This window comes from Rhinolophus ferrumequinum, chromosome 28 (genome assembly GCF_004115265.2).
Source record: "Rhinolophus ferrumequinum isolate MPI-CBG mRhiFer1 chromosome 28, mRhiFer1_v1.p, whole genome shotgun sequence".
NCBI classification, from domain to species: Eukaryota; Metazoa; Chordata; class Mammalia; order Chiroptera; family Rhinolophidae; genus Rhinolophus; species Rhinolophus ferrumequinum.
The window spans coordinates 1,662,205-1,679,609 of record NC_046311.1 but is presented as its reverse complement, the minus strand read 5'-3'; the positions used below and the strand labels follow the sequence as shown (position 1 = coordinate 1,679,609).

The window sequence follows — 17,405 nt, the reverse complement described above, 5'->3', positions numbered from 1 at the left end:
ACAGATGAGCTCCTGTGGACAATTTAAGCACTTAATCCTCTGTCGTCTAACTTCTCTTCTTATGGATGTGAACTGTGCTGTGCCTCAACCATCACTTGTATTTCTTGAATGTTCTCGATGACTAACAGTGATTTAGGTCGGTCGTGTGTCTGTATAACGAATGTAACTGCCTTTTAAAACCTCCTTGCAGTAAAAACAACTTTGAACAGTGACGAGCCCAGGCCAGCTTTGTGCTTGAGCAGTGCAGGGGCCCTGCCCTTGGAGTTTGGGAGAGCGCTGGTGGACGAGAGCCAGGGAGCCTGCCACCTTCCAGCCGCCTGGAAGGCATATCGTTAAAAGTGTTGGGTCAGCACGGAGATGGGAACTCGAGCTATAGGACCAGCAATGACAAAGAACCTAGAAGTACACACACCTTCGGGAGGGAGAAGTTATTTGGTGCTGGGGGAAATGCACATAGAGAAACAAGCATTTGTGTCCTCATCTTACACAATATGTAAAATAGAATATAGGAAACAATCGAGTCCATGCAGACGGAAACGTCTGCATGTGAAAAAAGCAATACCTGTAAAACATTGAGGGGAAAAAATCTAGAAAAATAGATTCACGAAATCAAGTCAGGGAAGGATTTCTTAAACGAGGCACAGAGACCACAAACCATGAAATAAAATACTGATCTGTTTGAACTCATTAAAAACATACTCTGCTTAAAGAAACGGAAAGGACAATCAGTTAAACTGGCAGAAAATATTTGCAATTTGTATACCCAGCAGAGTAGTAGTATTCAGTGTTCAGAATGTAGGAAGGATTCCCAAAAGTCAGCAAGAAAAATACAACTCGATAGATAAATGGCCAAAGGGTTTGAATTGTCCATTCATAGAAACTCAGAAGAGGCTGACCCTCACTGGTAAATAAAGAGAAGTAGAACTTGTGTCACTCAGCTTTGCTGTCTGGTAGCACAACTGTGATTGAGGGTACGGGGAAACAGGGACTCACCGCTGGTGGAAATGGGACAGTTGCTGTGGAGTTCGGCAACATTCCAGAAGGGATGTTTAGCCCCGTCTCACAGAGCTAAAACCAGGGCCGGCAAGCTGGTTCCTTCAGGCGGTTCCGAGGGGAGAATCCCTCCCTGGCCTTTTCAGCTTAAGGAGGCCACCTGCTCCCTTGGCTCCCGAGCCCCCTCAGCGATGGACAGACCTGGACTCAGCGATCAGTAGCCTGGAGAGCATCCCACATGTGCACGAGAGGACAGGTAAGAGCAAATCTGTGAGCTGTTAGTAAGTAATACAGCCATCCGCCCTGACCCACGGGGGACATGTTCCAAGACCCCCAATGGATGCCTGAAACCTGAGATAGTACCAAACCCTACAGATACTACGTTTCTTCCTACGCATCATATACATGGGGCGCGATTCAGTGCGTGATACTAGACACACATCTGCTTCCATGCCACTACCTGTCCCAGGCCTCCATCCGGGCTGCCCTCTGTACCCCGATTCCCGCTGTTTCCCTGACCCTCCTCAGCAGGGGATGTCCCCCGGTGTTACCCTCCGTTGCCCTGGGAGCCTCTGAAGCTGTGCATTTCCCGCCTAGGTCCCTCCGATTTGTGGACTCGCTCTTGCTTCCTTCCCGGTCTGGGGGAAAGCACATGTATTATACTTTTAACCATCACAGTGCCTGGCGGTTGCTCACTAAATATTCACTGAACTTCACTAAAAAGGTCGAGTCATGCTCTCACTGAGGGTATTTATTCAAAAGAATGAAGAGATCACCATTTCCATTCGCCATTCCTCAGTGAATTCTTCCAAGATGCTGTGTTGGAAAATGTGTCTAATATTGGAGGAGTTTCCTAGGGCTGTCGTAACAAATGACCAGAAATGAAGCGGCCTGAGACAACACACACTGATTCTCTTGCGGTTCTAAAGGTCAGAGTCCAAAACCCGCCTCACGGGGCTAAAACCCGCGGCCGGCAAGCTGGTTCCTTCAGGCGGTTCCGAGGGGAGAATCCCTTCCTGGCCTTTTCAACTTCTGGAGGCCGCCTGCTCCCTTGGCTCCCAACCCTCTCACATCTCGTCAGCCTCTCGTTTCCAGTGTCACGTCTTCTCCGACTAATTCTGAACTTCCTGCCTCCCTTTTATAGGACTTTGCCGTTCTATCGGGCCCACCTAGATAATGCCGGATAATGTCCCTTCTCAACACGCTTAACTAAGTCACATCTGCTGAGCGTCTTAGGCCACAGAAGGTAACGCAGTCAGGTCACGGTTCCAGGGGTTCGTGCCTGCACACCTTGGGGCCCGACGACCGTGGTCTCTCTCATGCAGTGGGAAGTGTGCTGGTCAGAAATCCAGCTCCCACAGTGGGGTGGGTGCTCACGATACTGCCATCAGGCTGAGTGCGAGGGGGTGCAGCCCCGGCAGTGTGGGGGGGTCGTACTTTAGCCCCCATGTGCTCTCTCCCCCACAGTCCTGGACTCCAGTGTTGTCATGAACGAGAGAGGGCAGTAAAATCCCCTCCAGAGGAGCTCACGTGGGGGGAGGAACAGAGCACCCTGGAACCCGCCTCCTGCCCTTCTCGTGCCCCCTCCCTTCTGTCAGCCCTGGTGTTTCCCACACGTCCTGTCCTTCACCTGCAATACCTGCCCATACTGAAGTGGAGTATGATTACGGACGCTTTGTGATGGAAGCATTTTCCCTCCCCTGGCAGACTTCACCGAGGGCCTCTTGAATTCTAAATGCAATGGCTCGTATTGGACTTTGCTGTGCAGTGCGAGTCAAGCATGGCTGGTTTCCCTGTCATTGCCAAGGTCAGTGGAAACTCCTGTTACACATGCACGTGCGTGCGCACACACACACACACACACCTTTACCACCAACAGTACCCAGGACACGCGGGCCTTCCTACGCGAGTGTCTACTGAGCCAGCCAGCAGTGAGCGGCCCCCTGAGACCAGGACCCCCTTCAGACGGACAGGGCTGCACAGGGAGACAGGGTCCTGGCTGTCCGAGCACCGCTAGCCGCTTGCTGGCCTCCGTGCCCCGTCTCATCCCTTCCAGCTAACCCTTCACATGGGGTCTCACAGAGTGTCTGTGAAAATGCACATCCGAGTGCCCGTGTCTCTTCTGCAAACCCTTCCTGGTGCCCCCCCTCCCACCCCCCAGCACTCAAGGCTTTTCCTTGCGGCCCCACAGCCCTCAGCTTCGTTGCCTTTGTCACCCACGGGGCTTCACTGCCACGCCTGCAGGCGCTGTGCTGTCTTCTGTGGCCTGCTTGCCCTTGGCTGTGCTGTAACCGCTCCTGACTCCCCCCCCGCCCCCCCCCCCACTAACGGTCCAAGAACCCAACACGGGCAGGACCCCTCGGGAAGCCCCGCGTGGCCCTGGCCTGGGTGAGGCGTTCCTGTCCCACTCTCCAGCTGCTGCACTTGACACTGTGTATGGACCAGCCGTGGGCATTTCTCAGTGCTGGCGCCCAGTATGACAGCTACTTTCAAATGAATACGGTGAATTAGCCCCCCAGCAGCAGAGGTTAAGCAGACCTGTGTTGTGCTCCCTCCAAGGTGGGCTCAGCTCCCCGACACCCACAAGGCACCCCAGAGGCCCTGCGGTTTCGGAAAATCTCCCCTGGGGTTCATAAGCTCAGCCGGCAAGTCCAGAATTTCAGAAACCCCCAGAAAAGGTCACATGTGACGGCAGCTGGGACTCACCACCAACATCTGTTTCTCAGACCAAGGGTTTCTTGATTAATGGTTTCGTAAAACACGCAGGGAAGATAGAAAAACAAATTAACGTGAGGTTCTGCGACCCCCACAGCCATCTGTAACATATTGCCACCTTGGCATCTGACGAGTGCCTCTCTGCCCTTTTGAATGGTGGGGAGAAAGTCCGCCACCCGGCTTGAGCCAGTCATTCTGATGAAGGGTACATTGGTGTCACCAATCCCAGGAAGATACACACGGGACAGTTACCATCTCCTGCCTGAAGGCTGATGTGTAATCCGAGAGAGCTGTTTTATTTATTTATTCATTTCCTCTATTCCTTGCCCTGAAATGGCTTTGAAATTGAGGAAGTTTAAAAAAAGGAGAGAGAAACGTTTCTCTGTTTTTTTGGACCCGATCGAACACAAAGCCATCAGCAACCGATGAAGATTTGTTGTGATAAATTCAGCAACAGCTACCACTGGTTGATGTGAACGGAGCTGTAATTTATCCCTCAGAGTGTCTCGGTGAGGCACGCCGATACCCTCCTTAACTAACTTGACCCAGTGGCTAGGAAGTGACAGAGGCAGGATCTGAACTGGGTTCCGGGTCCGAGTCCATGAGTTCTCAGATTCCTATCCTCCCAGCACTCAGAGATCGGACACAACCGCCTCTCTGACTCCCCACAGCCTTTCTGCCAAAGCAGCCAGCTCATGCCCCCCACCACCGCCCGCCCCTCCCCGGCAGCTTGCTCTGGCTCTGCTCGGCCGGACTCGTGAGCAATGCCCTCCCGTGCCCGGTTCCGCCCTAGCACTGGTCCTGACCCTTGGGGCCTCCCTCCTCATCTTCCACCAGACGCCCTTGAGCTGTCTCCTCAACATGCCCAGCTCCGATATATATGACAGCAGGGACGTTTTTTAGTCCTGATGCCCAGGCCACACCCCAAACCAACAGTGGGTGGGCCCCAGGCCTCAGCAGGTGCTTTGAAAGCACCTCAGGTGATTACGGTGAGCAGTCCGGCCTGCAGAACCCAGCTCTTCCACATCCCTCCCTTTCTATGCACTCTGCTCCTCACCTCGGGACTTCAAGTACTATTTTGTAAGCGGCTCCCAATTGATTTCTTTTGGGGAGCATCTGGTCCTCGTAAAAATAGAGGTGAGGGCTATGGGGAACAGGGGCAGGACTCAGGGCACTCAAATTGGATGGAAAACCCAGCTGGCGAGGTTGTACCCTCTGCTAAAGCAGAGGTGGCCGGGCCAGACCCACGGAGAAGCCGTTCTGTCCTGGGATTCTGGGCTCGGGTGAGAATCTCATCAGAGGCATTGGTACCCCAGGGGGAGCTCAGACGAGGAGAGAAAGAGCTGTTTCCCGAATAACATTTCCATTTACTGACCGTGGCGTAAGAAAGAGGTCATGGTACAGTGGCTTTGCCTGCCACCATTGGTCATCGCACGGTTTTACCGACCTTCCCTGGGTTTCCCCCACACACGTCCTTTTTCCTTAATTAAAAGAATGGTGATGAGTAATTTTATCTGACTTCACTGTGACATCAACTGGCACGTCTCCGAAAGAAGCCGCTGCCCTTCAAGGGGGTATGTTTACATTGCTGTCTCATGTACTCTCCTCTGTGGATTGTGGTTTTCCAGGGGAGAAGTCAGTTCCGCTTTAGGAGAAGATGGAAAATCCAGTTGTTCAATTCATGATAAATCCCATTTCCTCTCCTCCTGCCAGTGACCAGTTGTTAAATCACATACTAGGGACGGTCCTGATGTGTGAAACACGAGGGCACCCCTAGTCCCACCTCGTCGGTTTCTGCGGTGTCTTTGCCTGTCGTGTTTTCCTGTTGTCTGTGTTTTTTTTTATTTTATTTTTTTATTTTATTTTATTTTATTTTATTTTATTTTATTTTATTTTATTTTAATGACATTAATCTCTGCCATCGGGCTTTCAAAGACTTTTGTGGCTCCACTTACCTCTGTCACATGCGATTGTCGTTGGTGCTTGCTGGGGGCCTCCTTGCAGATGAGGACTCTGTGATTCATCACTGTGTCCCCAGGGCTCTCAGACACAGTGTGTGACACAGGATCGTGGTTCGCAACGTGCCTCTTAAACAATGACATCTGAGGAGCCAGGCTGCCATGCCAGCCTCTCCATGAAGGCTTCTGGATCCTTCCAACCTGGAAGGCATTTCCGCCCACGGCTTCCTTCGCTCGCTGTCTTTACCCCTGGTCCCTTTCTCCTTTTCCACTCCACCAGCAAACTGGTCCTCAGAAGTGCTCGGTCAGTGGTCACCGATTGCAAGCTAAGAAAAGGGAACTGAGTTTGCTCGAAGCATCATTCTGGAACAGTCTATCAGGACTTTTTTTTCCTCCCCGACATTGTAAAACAGTATTTCAAAGCATCCAGGCAGGACATTTATTCTGCGACTCAGGCACCTGTCTGTATAGTATCTTTGTCTTTCATGGGTTGTAGAGGGTCCCAGAACTTGCTGTAGTTGTTATTCTTCTGAGGGCCGTAGAATGTGGGGCCTGGAATATGCGAGTGGGCATGGACTTGAAAGGTCACCTATTCTTTTCAATCCAGCTCCTCTTTCTTGTAGGTAGGGAAACCAAGATGTAGAAGACGCACTTATGTAGCAAGGCAGCTCAGGGCCAATAAGCCGGTCTCACCTATCTTCACCCTCTTGAGACAGACGCAGTGAGGTCCGACCCAGCTCTGCCCAGAGCAGTGTTTGCTTTTTGAGCCCGATGGGCCAGGACCAGGGGACTTAACAAGCCTTCGTGACTGACTCTAGGAGGAGACACTGCTTCTCCCTCCACTGTTGAGCTGCAGAGCTCACTCCCTGGGGTGCTGAACCAGCCCAGGACACTGATGGGTGCTCAGCACAGGGAACCAGAAGCCCTGAGAAGCTCTCGGCCTGGTCCTCCCCCCGTCCCCCCGACGTGGTAGAAGAAGACTCCCCAGGTGAGGAGGGGATGGGGCATTCAGGAAGGACCACTGGAAAGCATGGCTTGAACTCAGAAACTCTGTTCTTACCGCCAGGTTAGAAGGACCAGCAGACTGACCGTGCAGTGTCCACAGCGCTATGCCTGGTACCTAGTAAGTACCCCCAGTACACATTCCTGGGGTTGGAGTTAAGCCCGGGGTGCACACTTGAACAACTTGTCAAAATTGGAGAGATGTGGAGAAGACAGCCAGGCCCCCAGCTGGGATGACCTGCAAACCCATGAAAGCATAGAAACGTACACAGGAAAACCATATAAAACCTAAGCATAAGCACCGACCTCACAGTAGTGATGGCCACAGAGAACAGGACCGGGGTGGGCTACCGAAAAACTCGGTTTGTGTCTGTTCTCTTTCATTTCCTAATCAAAAAAAGAAAATTCAGGAAGAACTGAAGCAAATCGGAGAAAAATGTATTTATTCTCTGTGGTGGGCACATGGGTTTTTGTTATATTAAGCTCTAACTTTCTGGAGCTTTGAGGTTTTTTTATTATTATTATACTGTAATAATGTGTTAAAAAAGTAACGTTTTAGTTTCATTTTTGGCACCAGTGCTGGGGGTTCCCGAGACCATGCTCAGGTTCAATGACGTGGCAAAAGGGCTTCAGAGAACTCAGAAAAGCTGCCCTATTTACAGTTACAACACATGACAGTGAAAGGGTAGAGGTGAAAATCAGCAAAGACAAAGGTGCAGAGGCCGGAGCCCAGACAGACCAGACATGAGCTTCCAGCTGTCCTCTCCCAGCGGAGATGCACAGACAGCGCTTTATTTTCCCAGAAGCCAAGTGTGACAACACACAAAGCACTGCCAACCAGGGAGGCTCGGCTGAGCTTCTGTTCTGTCGAGGGTCAGTCACCTGGGCACCGACTGCCTGACCTTAGCTACCTGACCTTGGAGGTCGCCGGCCTCTCCAGAGTCAGACACAAAGGAGGGCCCTCGTCATAAATGGTCAACCTAAGCTCTCTGGTGTAGTTCAACGTCCCATGTGTACAAGGACTCTTATCAGGCAGAACATTCCAAAGCTGGCAGCTTATCCCTGCCAAGGGCCAGCCCTTCTGTGGAGGGTGCAGGGCCTGCCGTCCTAAGCCGCCGACTGAGCCCTCACACATCCAAAGCGAGGTGGGCGGCCTCCGGCAGGGTTGGTGAAACACTTTCTGGCTCTTAGGTAACCACCTGCCTCCAGCCTTCAGGAAGTTTGGAGAGACGGGAGGGTTGGGGAGCCAGCCCCTCACCTCAGACCTAGGAAAATGGACTCCAAAGGGATCGTCGGTGACCCAGGCATGTGTATCCAGAAGTTTCAGGAACTGACAGACAGGTACCTGATGGGCCCAAGATAAGCCAGCCTGCCAGAGAGGAGCAGAAAGGTAGACCCAGCGCTTTAGAACCTAATTCTGTATCAACCAGAGCGGTGGTTCCCACACTCAGACCACCTGGGGATGCTTGAGAATGTCCAAAGCCCAGGCCACACCCCAGGTGGGACCCAGGCGGTGGCTCAGCAGGGAGCCGTGCGTGGGCAGCACTGGTCCACAGGCTCCATTCCCAGTGTGCGGCCCACGCACCGGCAGCTTGGGTGTCAGAAAGCCATCCTCTCAGCCCTTGGCCGGACCTGCTGAAGCAGATCCCGTGTGACAGGATCCCCAGGTGAGCCCAGCACACACTGACGTGACACAGAACACACCATTCTGCTTTGACATGGAAGCAAACAGTCCAAGACATTGTCAGGATGGGGGTTTGCTGGAAAGGGAAGGAGCTGTGGTTTCAAGCTGGCAGCCTTCACTTTTCATGAAATCAGTATTATGTAACCATGATGCTGTTTTCCTCGGTTCTGTTATGACCGGATTTCTGAATGATTAACAAGTCCCTCTCTATTGCACAGACTTGCCTTGAAAAGGCTCTAGAGAAACTGCCCTAAATCTCTTTCCATCCGTTTCCCTCAAGCTTGCTATGGTACCGACCCTTTGCTTCACTTTTTTCCTTCTCCATCAGCAGACTTACGGAGAACGTACACTGTGTGTGACGTTGGGGATGCAGACGGAGAATCAAACTCCAGGCACAGCTCCTGTTTGCAGGAAGCTTACAGTTCGCAGCAGAAACTCCTGCACCCACATAGCTCTGTAACAAAAGAGGGTGCCAGTCATGAAAGAGGGTGCGCGATAAAGTGCCCTGTGACTCAGGGAGGAGTCACTCCCTGCTACCAGCCTTAGGGAAGGATTTGCACAGTTGGGGGTGGCAGGAAGCTGTTTTTACAGGAGAGAACATACTCCCAGGTGTGGCCTCTGTCACTGGATGAATGCTGGTGTGTGTTAGTCAGGCCGCACGGTTGACAAGGACAGAAACTCAGCCTGTTAGGCAGGAAGGGAGATGTGGGACTCACGGAATCGAAAGGTTGAACAACCAACTGTGGCGAAGCTTCTGGAACAGCAGGAAAGGCAGGCGCAAGAGCCACCGAGACACTTTCTAGTTTTTCTTGATGTCCGTGTGTCATCCTCTCTTACGTTAAACTGACGTCCTCAACATGACAGGAACGTGACTGTCCAAATTCCTGTCCTTTATTGACATCCTACACCTACACCTCCCAATACCACACAGTGAATTCCCAGATGTCTGCAACTTGCTTCAAAATACCATGGGAGGGAAGAACAGAGAGGGAACGTTGAAACAAGACTGGCCTTGAATTGATCGTTGTTGAAGCAAGGCGTTTCCTTCCGTTATTCTGTCTGTTTTTATATATGTTGGAAATTTTCTGTTCCATTTCTGCAGAGCTCTTAGCCGGTTCTTCCTTAGCCCGAGAGCTGCATGCTGCTCTCTGCAGCTCCTGGCCACTCAGCCAAATTCCATTCTGTGGGGCCTCCTGGAGGGCCATCAGGCTCCTGAAATCAGCTCTAGTGTGCTTCAGACTGAAAACCACACGTTCTCTCAGGAATGCCTCAGCAGGCGGGTTGAGGGCTGAGCCCCCAAGCACGCCCCAGCCTGTCTCCACCCGTCTGGATTTGTGGCTCTGGGTTGCATGCAACATTCAGGTGTGATTGGAGTGGGGACCGGACAGCAGCACGGAACGAGTAAGAAGAGTCGTGAGTCCACTGAGGGCACACATGACGTTGCGTCCTGTGATTTGGTTTCCTAGGAATGTGCAGCCACTCGTGACAAAGAGCAAAGGACACAGGCCCTTGTGTGTGTTTGCCCGGGCTGGAGGCCAGCAAGGGAAGACTCGTGAAGGACCACAGAGAAGAGAACTCTCTTGAAATCCCTTCCGACCAAATTACACCATCTTCTTTACACCTTGGTCCCCTCGTTCCTGGAAGACGGTGGCATCTAAAGTGAATTTGTTCACTTTTCTCTGTACAGTCACAGGATTTATGGATCTACATACATACATTTTAAAATATCTCTCCTTATTTGACACGGCAAAGAGCAAGATATTTTTCACATTATTGTTATAATTCTATGTGGCTTAAAATTTGACAGATGAGCGATTCCTTTAGTAGCGATTACATAAGAGAACAAAATAAGCTTCCTCTCATTAGACTTTCAGAAAGGATTTGAAGTATTGTTTTCAAAATACAGTGGCGTTTCTAAGTCACCCATGACTTGTGCAGATTCCTCTACGTGTGTGACAGGATAGGCGCTGCGCGGGAAGAGGGAAGTGACCCGGCTTCCAAGCTGTTTCCTCGCTGCCCCGACACGGTCCGTATTTATAGCATTTGACATTTTCACAGTGTTCTTTAATCATATTGTGTGTGGGTTGTCTGAATTTAAATCTTTCGACATCCGTGGGATACCGGATCTTCCGGATGCAGACACACGGCAGGGACCAGTGACAGCAGGTGACTGTTACAGTCCCAGGTCACCGGGGCAGGTGAGCGGTGGTGAAGCATTCATGGCAACGCAAAGTCCTGCTGGGTAAGCTTGGGCAGGTCAGTGGGACGCTGAGACACTGGACTGAAGGCAGAGGGACCGTTTGTGCAAAGGTCTGAGGCCTAGACTTGCCAGATCGGTGGACCCTCTGGCGCCTGCTGTCCTGACTACCACCCTTCTCTCAGCAAGGGCTGCCGCTGCCTTCTGAGCTGCGCTAACTCTGCTTTCCTTCCCACATTGAGGAAGTCAGTTTAACATAAGAGAGGATGAAACGGACATTAAGAAAAAGTAGCCTTTGTGGCTTGGCAACCTGTCTTTCCTGATGTTCCAGAGGCTTCCCCATAGTTTGGGTGTGCAACTCCTCCTTCCCTGTGTCTCGCCTCTCCTGGCAGCTCCACCTCTGGGCTGGACAGGCCAGCGAGGGGCAGGGCAGGGAGGGGTGTCCAAATCTGAGGTACCTAACGGAGAACCCCACTCTGATTCCCTCACGGCTTGAGCCTGAGCCCTGATCGCAGAGGTTCTGACAGTCTGTCTGTTTATGAATGGATAGTCTTACCGTCCCGATGGACAGCAGCCCCCCAGAACTACCGGTCCAGTCACAACAGACAGCTCTTAGAGTCACGGCCTGCTGTGGCATACCTATGTCTGTAGAGACACAGTTTCCTTCACCCCGTCATACCCAAGTCTATGGCAGACTCCTGCGGAAATGAACTCCCTCTGCCACCCCTTTTCTGACTCACAGAGGACACGACTGCCCCTCCTAACTCCCCAAGATTTCATTCTTTCATTGTAAATGGTCCGTCTCGTCCCTGGTATAGATCTGGAAGTTACTTGAACACAGGGCTGGATTTGTTAGAAATGGGTGGGGTTTTTGTTTTTTTTCACTGACTATGAAACCAGCGGAGAGTTACCTTGTGTGGTTGTTTTTTCTTCTTCCGATTTCATGGTGAACATGGTGCTCAGGTTTTGCTTCCGTTAATTCGATGAGTAATTTTAAAGAAGAATAACCGCCTTGAGATTACCTGCTGACGTCCGGTGTTTGATCAAGCTAGTTCCATGAATGGCTTTCCGGAACTTGCCCAGGGCTCTCACTAGTCACCATCACGTTTCTCTAAACCATATTCTCCACCCAGGTAGGGAGTTCAGCACTGTCCCTGCTGATGGGAAATACGCACGTAATCACCTGTGAAATACTTAGACACGGCTGGTCTGTCTGGTCTGAGGTTGGCATTACTGCTTCGGAGAGTATGTAGTTAACGTGTTATTGCGACCGCCCTGGAATAACACTACAGATGAATCACTCGTGTGCATGTTTCAGTGTGCAACTATCCAAAACTCGGGGGGTGGGGAGAAAAAAAACCTTAAAATGGATGTTGTGATCATGTTGACTAATCACCACCTTAAAATTAGATTTGGAAGCTCAGCCGGTCAGAGACTGTTCTTTCCCACTTTCTACGTTGAAACGTTACCTAGTTAACCTAATTTAACTACTACATCTTTGCACATTAAAAAGACGCAACGAGAAATGATCCAATATTGAATTCCAGTTCATTGACAGATACGTTTTGGGTTCCCATGATGTGCTGGGACATAATGTTCAAGAGGAAACAGTCCCTGTTTTCAAGTCACTTGCAAAATTCTGTGATCAATTCAGGGACCCTGGGCCTCCTATCCAAAAATCCATGAACAGTGACAGGAGGAGACTGGAGGACATCGCCACTCGTGCAGGGAAGGGAACTGTGAAAACATACCTGTGGGGTTCCTCTTCCAATCCCTAGCTCTGCAGTGCTCTCAGCACTTGTGGACCCCTGAGCTTGCCCGGCGGGCTTCCCTCGACCTCACAACAGTTCTGATAAGAGTCCTCAGGCCGAAAAAAGACTCTGGGAAAAGATACCTGGCTCCAAAAGCTCTTACTTGAATGACAGTCCTCTTGCCCCAGTGAGCACTGAAAGAGATCCCGGGAATAGCCTCAAAATGTCATTTATACTATTTTCCAAATTATAAGCTTTTGTTTTCTTCACGTTTCAGGTGTGTTAGTTTAGTAGATCGCTCCTCAAAACTCTGTCCAACTTTTAGTCACACTTGAGTGTTTTTTTTGGGGGGGGGTGGAAGAAGCAGGATGTGGGCATAACTGGTCCCTGGCTGACCAACAACATAGTCTGTCCTTATCGAGAAAGCAGTTTGGAACAATGTAAGATTTTTTGCTTTTGATTCCTGAATGACATTCCTAGTCATGACTACAGGTAACAAAATAGGCAACTGCAGTGACACGAAGGGACCTCTTTTCCTCACGTGACAAGAAGCCCAGACACAGGCAGAGCTGGGTGGCCTCCTTCGCAACCCCACAAACGATCTAGACTCTTGCCTCCACCATCTTCAACTATGACATTCACCCTCATGGTTGCAAGGAGGCTGCTGTAGTTCCAATAGCAATGCCTGCACCCCAAGTGGGAACAAGGAGAAACATTACAGATGAGTCTGGCCCTGTTCATCTTTCCAGAAGTTCCCCAAAGTTCTCCACCCAGAGACTACTGACCAGACGGTGTCACGTAGTCATCTTCCCAGCAGGGGAGGCTGGGTGATGGCACAGGTTAATGGGGAATACTGTCACCCAGAACAAAGCCTGCACAGTGTTAGGAAGAAAGATGGGAGAACACCACCACCACTCCTTAGCCAGAGGACATACAGACTCCGCACCGAGTGCTGCTGGTACCTAGCACCTCCCTCCCAGCCCGTCCTCCAACAGGACTGCCCAGACCATTGGGCACAGGCTCTGTCTCTTGAAGCACTCACCACATCACTCATTCATTCTTGAATCGATCCATTTAATTCGTACTTACCGAGCATCTTCTCTGTGCCAGGCTTGGGGGGAAACAGTGGTGGCCAGAATAAACATGATCCTTGCTTTCACAGAGCACCCAGTCCTGAGTTAAGAAAGAAAGAAAGAAAGAAGAAGTAAAACAGGGAAATGTCTATTGGATTACTCTCCCCTTCCATCTAAACAAGCAGATTCCATTGTGAAGCGTGAATGTCCTTCTCTTATGGTTAAGGAACAAAGGGCCATTCTCTACATGGCTGACACAGTGCTACCTGTGTAAGGTGAGGACTCCACATCAGGCAGACTAATATGGAGACCGAGTCCACGTGGAAAGGGCCATGGTTGTATAACGGATACCGATGAATTGAGCTACTTGGCACTCGTTTGCTTACTAGTCCTGGCTGTCTTGGCGGGATCCAGTGACTCCGAGTAGCAGACCCCACAGTGAGCTTGCCGAGGGCGGGACGGCTGTGTCTCAGCCACCTGTGCGTCCCCCACAGCCACTCAGTGCCCGACTCATGGTACGTACCTAGTAAAGACGTTTGCTGACCCAAACTCAAAGTTAGACCTTGCTTTACTGGAATGTGAGGAACCACACAGAATTCTTCAAGGTCAAAGTGAACAGCTAGTAATCCTTGACCTTTCGTATTTTATAGGGCGCATTTATTCCTTCTATGCTGCGTGTTCGAGTTTTCCAACCCGTCCGCCAAGGCCCACTGACACAATACTTGTGGATACATTAGAGGTGAGCTGAGGTGTTGGCCCTCAGGCCTGGGGAGGCTGAGCCCGGGAGCAGCACGTCCTTTCGTATCATTGGCCACGCTGCTTTCCCATGGTTACACCTGGCACGAAGAGAGGAAGGCTCTATGGCACACAGCTTCAGGGTCTTGGTTTAATACCCCCGCAAAACCGGACCAACACGTCCTCCTGGGGGACAACTGCTCTTTCAGCCCATCCCTGCCTCTTAGAGAATGAAAACAGAAGCCGAGCCTTTAGTTATGTAATTATTTATTGGTATAAAACTGTGTGCCACTCCACAAATATCTGGCTTTTTAATTTTCCTAACAGTGTTAGCACTGCCCCAGGCTGTCTGGAACATAAAACCCATCTTTGCCATCAGCTGCACAGAAGACACCTACCTGAGACCCTTTCATGAACTGCGTGCTAGTTGAGTCCTATCAAGACAAGTGAGAGAAGTAGCATTTGAGAAAGACTCAGGGGCATGTCAGTTCCCCAAATTCTGTTCTTACTCCGAATTAGATTAGGGTGTAACACACTTGGCTAGCACTTGAGCTCCACAGAAATATCACCTTTTGTTTTTCTGAAGGCGTGTGGAGAACTGACTCTTCTCCTTATTAGATTGGAAGGTACTTGAGAGCAGGGACTGTCTTTCGCATGTTTGTAGCTCTTGCATGAAAGATCTAACATCTTGGGTAGTGTGAGCATAAAAAGCATTACATAAATACTAGGGGTGCCAAAAAAATGTATCAAGTGGATACTTTGGTCAGCATTGCTCAAGCAGTAGTTCACCACAATCAGAAGTGTCTGGACGCTGATGGGAACCACTTTGAGCACCTCTTGTAATTGCAGAAGTCAAACGTGACTTGGATTCATCTTTTGTTATTGGTATATACTGAGCATTACAACTTTAATACAGTTTTTCTTTCTTAACGTGTATACTTTTTTTTGGCACCCTCTGTATATGTTGCGTGCACGAAATAAGGGATGTACTTATTTCTTTGTAGCAAGTTAGAAACCTTTTTAAAGAAGGAAACCCCATCTTGTGAGAAGCTAAAATCTTTGATTTTAGGTGAACCGTCACCAAGTGAGAATACCTTTAAAATAGACTTAAGAATTGTTTAGTCTGAACAGAGTTTGCTAACCAAGTTTTCTTTTACCAAGTTTTGGGATAGTTCGAAAACATCTGAAAATTATTTTAGTGAAGAAATGGTCTTTGAAAACCGGGTCCTGGATGGTTACTGAGATCAATGTGGGTACCTTTACTTAGATGAGGGTGCTTGAAAATACTCCTTCCGTGGGTGCCACAATGAAAGTTACAATTCTTCTCAGGACATCTGTGAGGTCCGGGCGGTGATGCTGCCAGCTTCCCTGTGTGCAGTGGCCCGGCTGGCAGTCCAGGAAGGGTATATCCTGTCAGTTCCTCCAAGGGAATTCAGCTGCCAGAGCAGGAGGAAAAAGGAAGTGAAACTGGCACCAGAGCATACGCACATTTGAGTTAGCTTTGCAAAAACCACTTAAAGGTGAGTGCCATAATTACAGTGGATTGGAGTCGCTGTGAGAAATCATTCATGATGAAGCCACCTTAGAGTCCTGGCCGGAAACCGGCCCTGAGAACCAGCACCGCCAAGTACACCTGGCAGCTCCTGGCGTGTGCCCTGCATGTGGGACCGGGGATGATAGGTCAGCAGGGCACGGTGCCGCTGGGCGAGCGGCCCTGTCTGACTCTCAAGACACGGGGCATTCTCGCCAGGTGAGGCTGTCGCTGCACCTGCAGACACAGCCTCCTGCGACAGGGCAGTATGACCGTGACCGTCCTGTCCCACAGGGGCAGTTCAGAAAGCAGCAGAGACACCGAATGTTTCAGGTTCTTTCCAACGCTACCCCCCCCCCCAAAAAAAAATGTTCTTTTGAGTCGATAGCCAAGAACCTCCATGCATGACAACTTGGGTTTGGGGCAGGGGAGCCAGGGGAACAGTGGGAGCCGGAGGACACCCGCGCCACTATGCATACCCTCAGGGATCCTCCCGGCGGCTCCACGCAGACTCCGGGCCAGGGCGCCGCACCGAGAGGAGCCCCTGTGCGCCCAGGTCGTGGTTCCCGGGCGGAGCCCAGGAGAGGCCGGCGGGGACCCATCCCCACTCCGCCCCGCCAGGTGCCGCCCTGAGTGTGTCCCGGGGGTGGGGGGCGCCACCGCGCGGTCCCCGGAAGTGGCAGCGGGCGGGGGGCGCTGCAGCCATGGCCGCCGGCTTTGTGCGCCGCGCGCGGGCCCCGGCCGCCTGCACCTCGCCCGGGCCGCGGGGCCAACGCTGACCGCCCCGCCCGCCCCGGCCCCGCCTCCCGCCCGCCCGCGCGCCCTCCGCGCCGCCTCGCCTGCTGCCTGCTGCCTGCCTGCCGGGCCGGCGGCGGCCCAGGCCGTCCCGATGCCCGAGCCAGGCCCCAGGATGAACGGCTTCTCGCTGGGCGAGCTGTGCTGGCTCTTCTGCTGCCCGCCCTGCCCGAGCCGCATCGCCGCCAAGCTGGCCTTCCTGCCGCCCGAGCCCACCTACACGGTGCTGGCGCCCGAGCAGCGCGGCCCGGGCCCCGGCGCGCCCGCCCCGGCCACGCCGGCGCAGGCGGCGCCGCAGCCGGCGGAGGAGGGCGCGGGCCCGGGCGTGTGCAGCCTGCACCTGAGCGAGCGCGCCGACTGGCAGTACACGCAGCGCGAGCTGGACGCCGTCGAGGTCTTCTTCTCGCGCACGGCCCGCGACAACCGGCTGGGCTGCATGTTCGTGCGCTGCGCGCCCTCCAGCCGCTACACGCTGCTCTTCTCGCACGGCAACGCCGTGGACCTGGGCCAGATGTGCAGCTTCTACATCGGCCTGGGCTCGCGGATCAACTGCAACATCTTCTCCTACGACTACTCGGGCTACGGCGTCAGCTCGGGCAGGCCCTCCGAGAAGAACCTGTACGCCGACATCGACGCCGCCTGGCAGGCCCTGCGCACCCGGTGAGCCTGCGGCTGCGGGGACGCGAGGGGGGCCCTCCTCCGGGGCCGTGGGCGAGCAGGGAGCCCACTCGGCTGTGGCTCCGCTTTCTTCTGCATCCCTGGCCTTCTCCGGCCTCCCCCTCACCAAAGCCCGCCAGACCTGAGGCTCCCGGAGAGCCCAGACGCGGAGGATTTTGCCTGCCCTGGCACGCCTGGGGGCCACCGGTCCACCGGCTGGCTCTTCTGTGGCTCTGGTCACCGCAGGTGGCTGCGTGGGGGTGCTTAAGTACAGGCGGGAAGAAACTCCTTGGTCCACAGTTAGTTTGTGGGAG

The 17,405-nt window shown here is 52.3% G+C and overlaps 1 protein-coding gene and 2 long non-coding RNA genes across 4 annotated transcripts in view; 2 read left to right on the top strand and 1 right to left on the bottom strand.

Moving 5' to 3' along the window:
• Positions 1-505: 505 nt before the first annotated feature.
• Positions 506-7,993, top strand: LOC117018917 (uncharacterized). Of its 2 annotated transcripts, XR_004422364.1 has the most exons (5): positions 506-1,922; positions 2,138-2,239; positions 2,701-2,800; positions 6,733-6,789; positions 7,860-7,993. It is a non-coding gene; the product is annotated as an uncharacterized LOC117018917 (long non-coding RNA). The 2 variants fall into 2 exon arrangements; XR_004422363.1 differs by having other exon boundaries at positions 506-2,239.
• LOC117018916 (uncharacterized) lies at positions 6,999-15,774 on the bottom strand. Its single transcript, XR_004422362.1, has 5 exons — positions 15,646-15,774; positions 15,366-15,544; positions 13,390-13,473; positions 11,461-11,706; positions 6,999-8,806 (listed from the first exon to the last, which is right to left on the bottom strand). It is a non-coding gene; the product is annotated as an uncharacterized LOC117018916 (long non-coding RNA).
• A 673-nt stretch (positions 15,775-16,447) lies between these two features.
• Positions 16,448-17,405, top strand: part of ABHD17C (abhydrolase domain containing 17C, depalmitoylase) — a 32,083-nt gene continuing 31,125 nt past the window's right edge. The window contains exon 1 of the mRNA XM_033100234.1: positions 16,448-17,094. Within this exon, the coding sequence (XP_032956125.1) occupies positions 16,529-17,094 (566 nt within the window). The 5' untranslated portion in view covers positions 16,448-16,528. The remainder of the gene's footprint in view (positions 17,095-17,405) is intronic.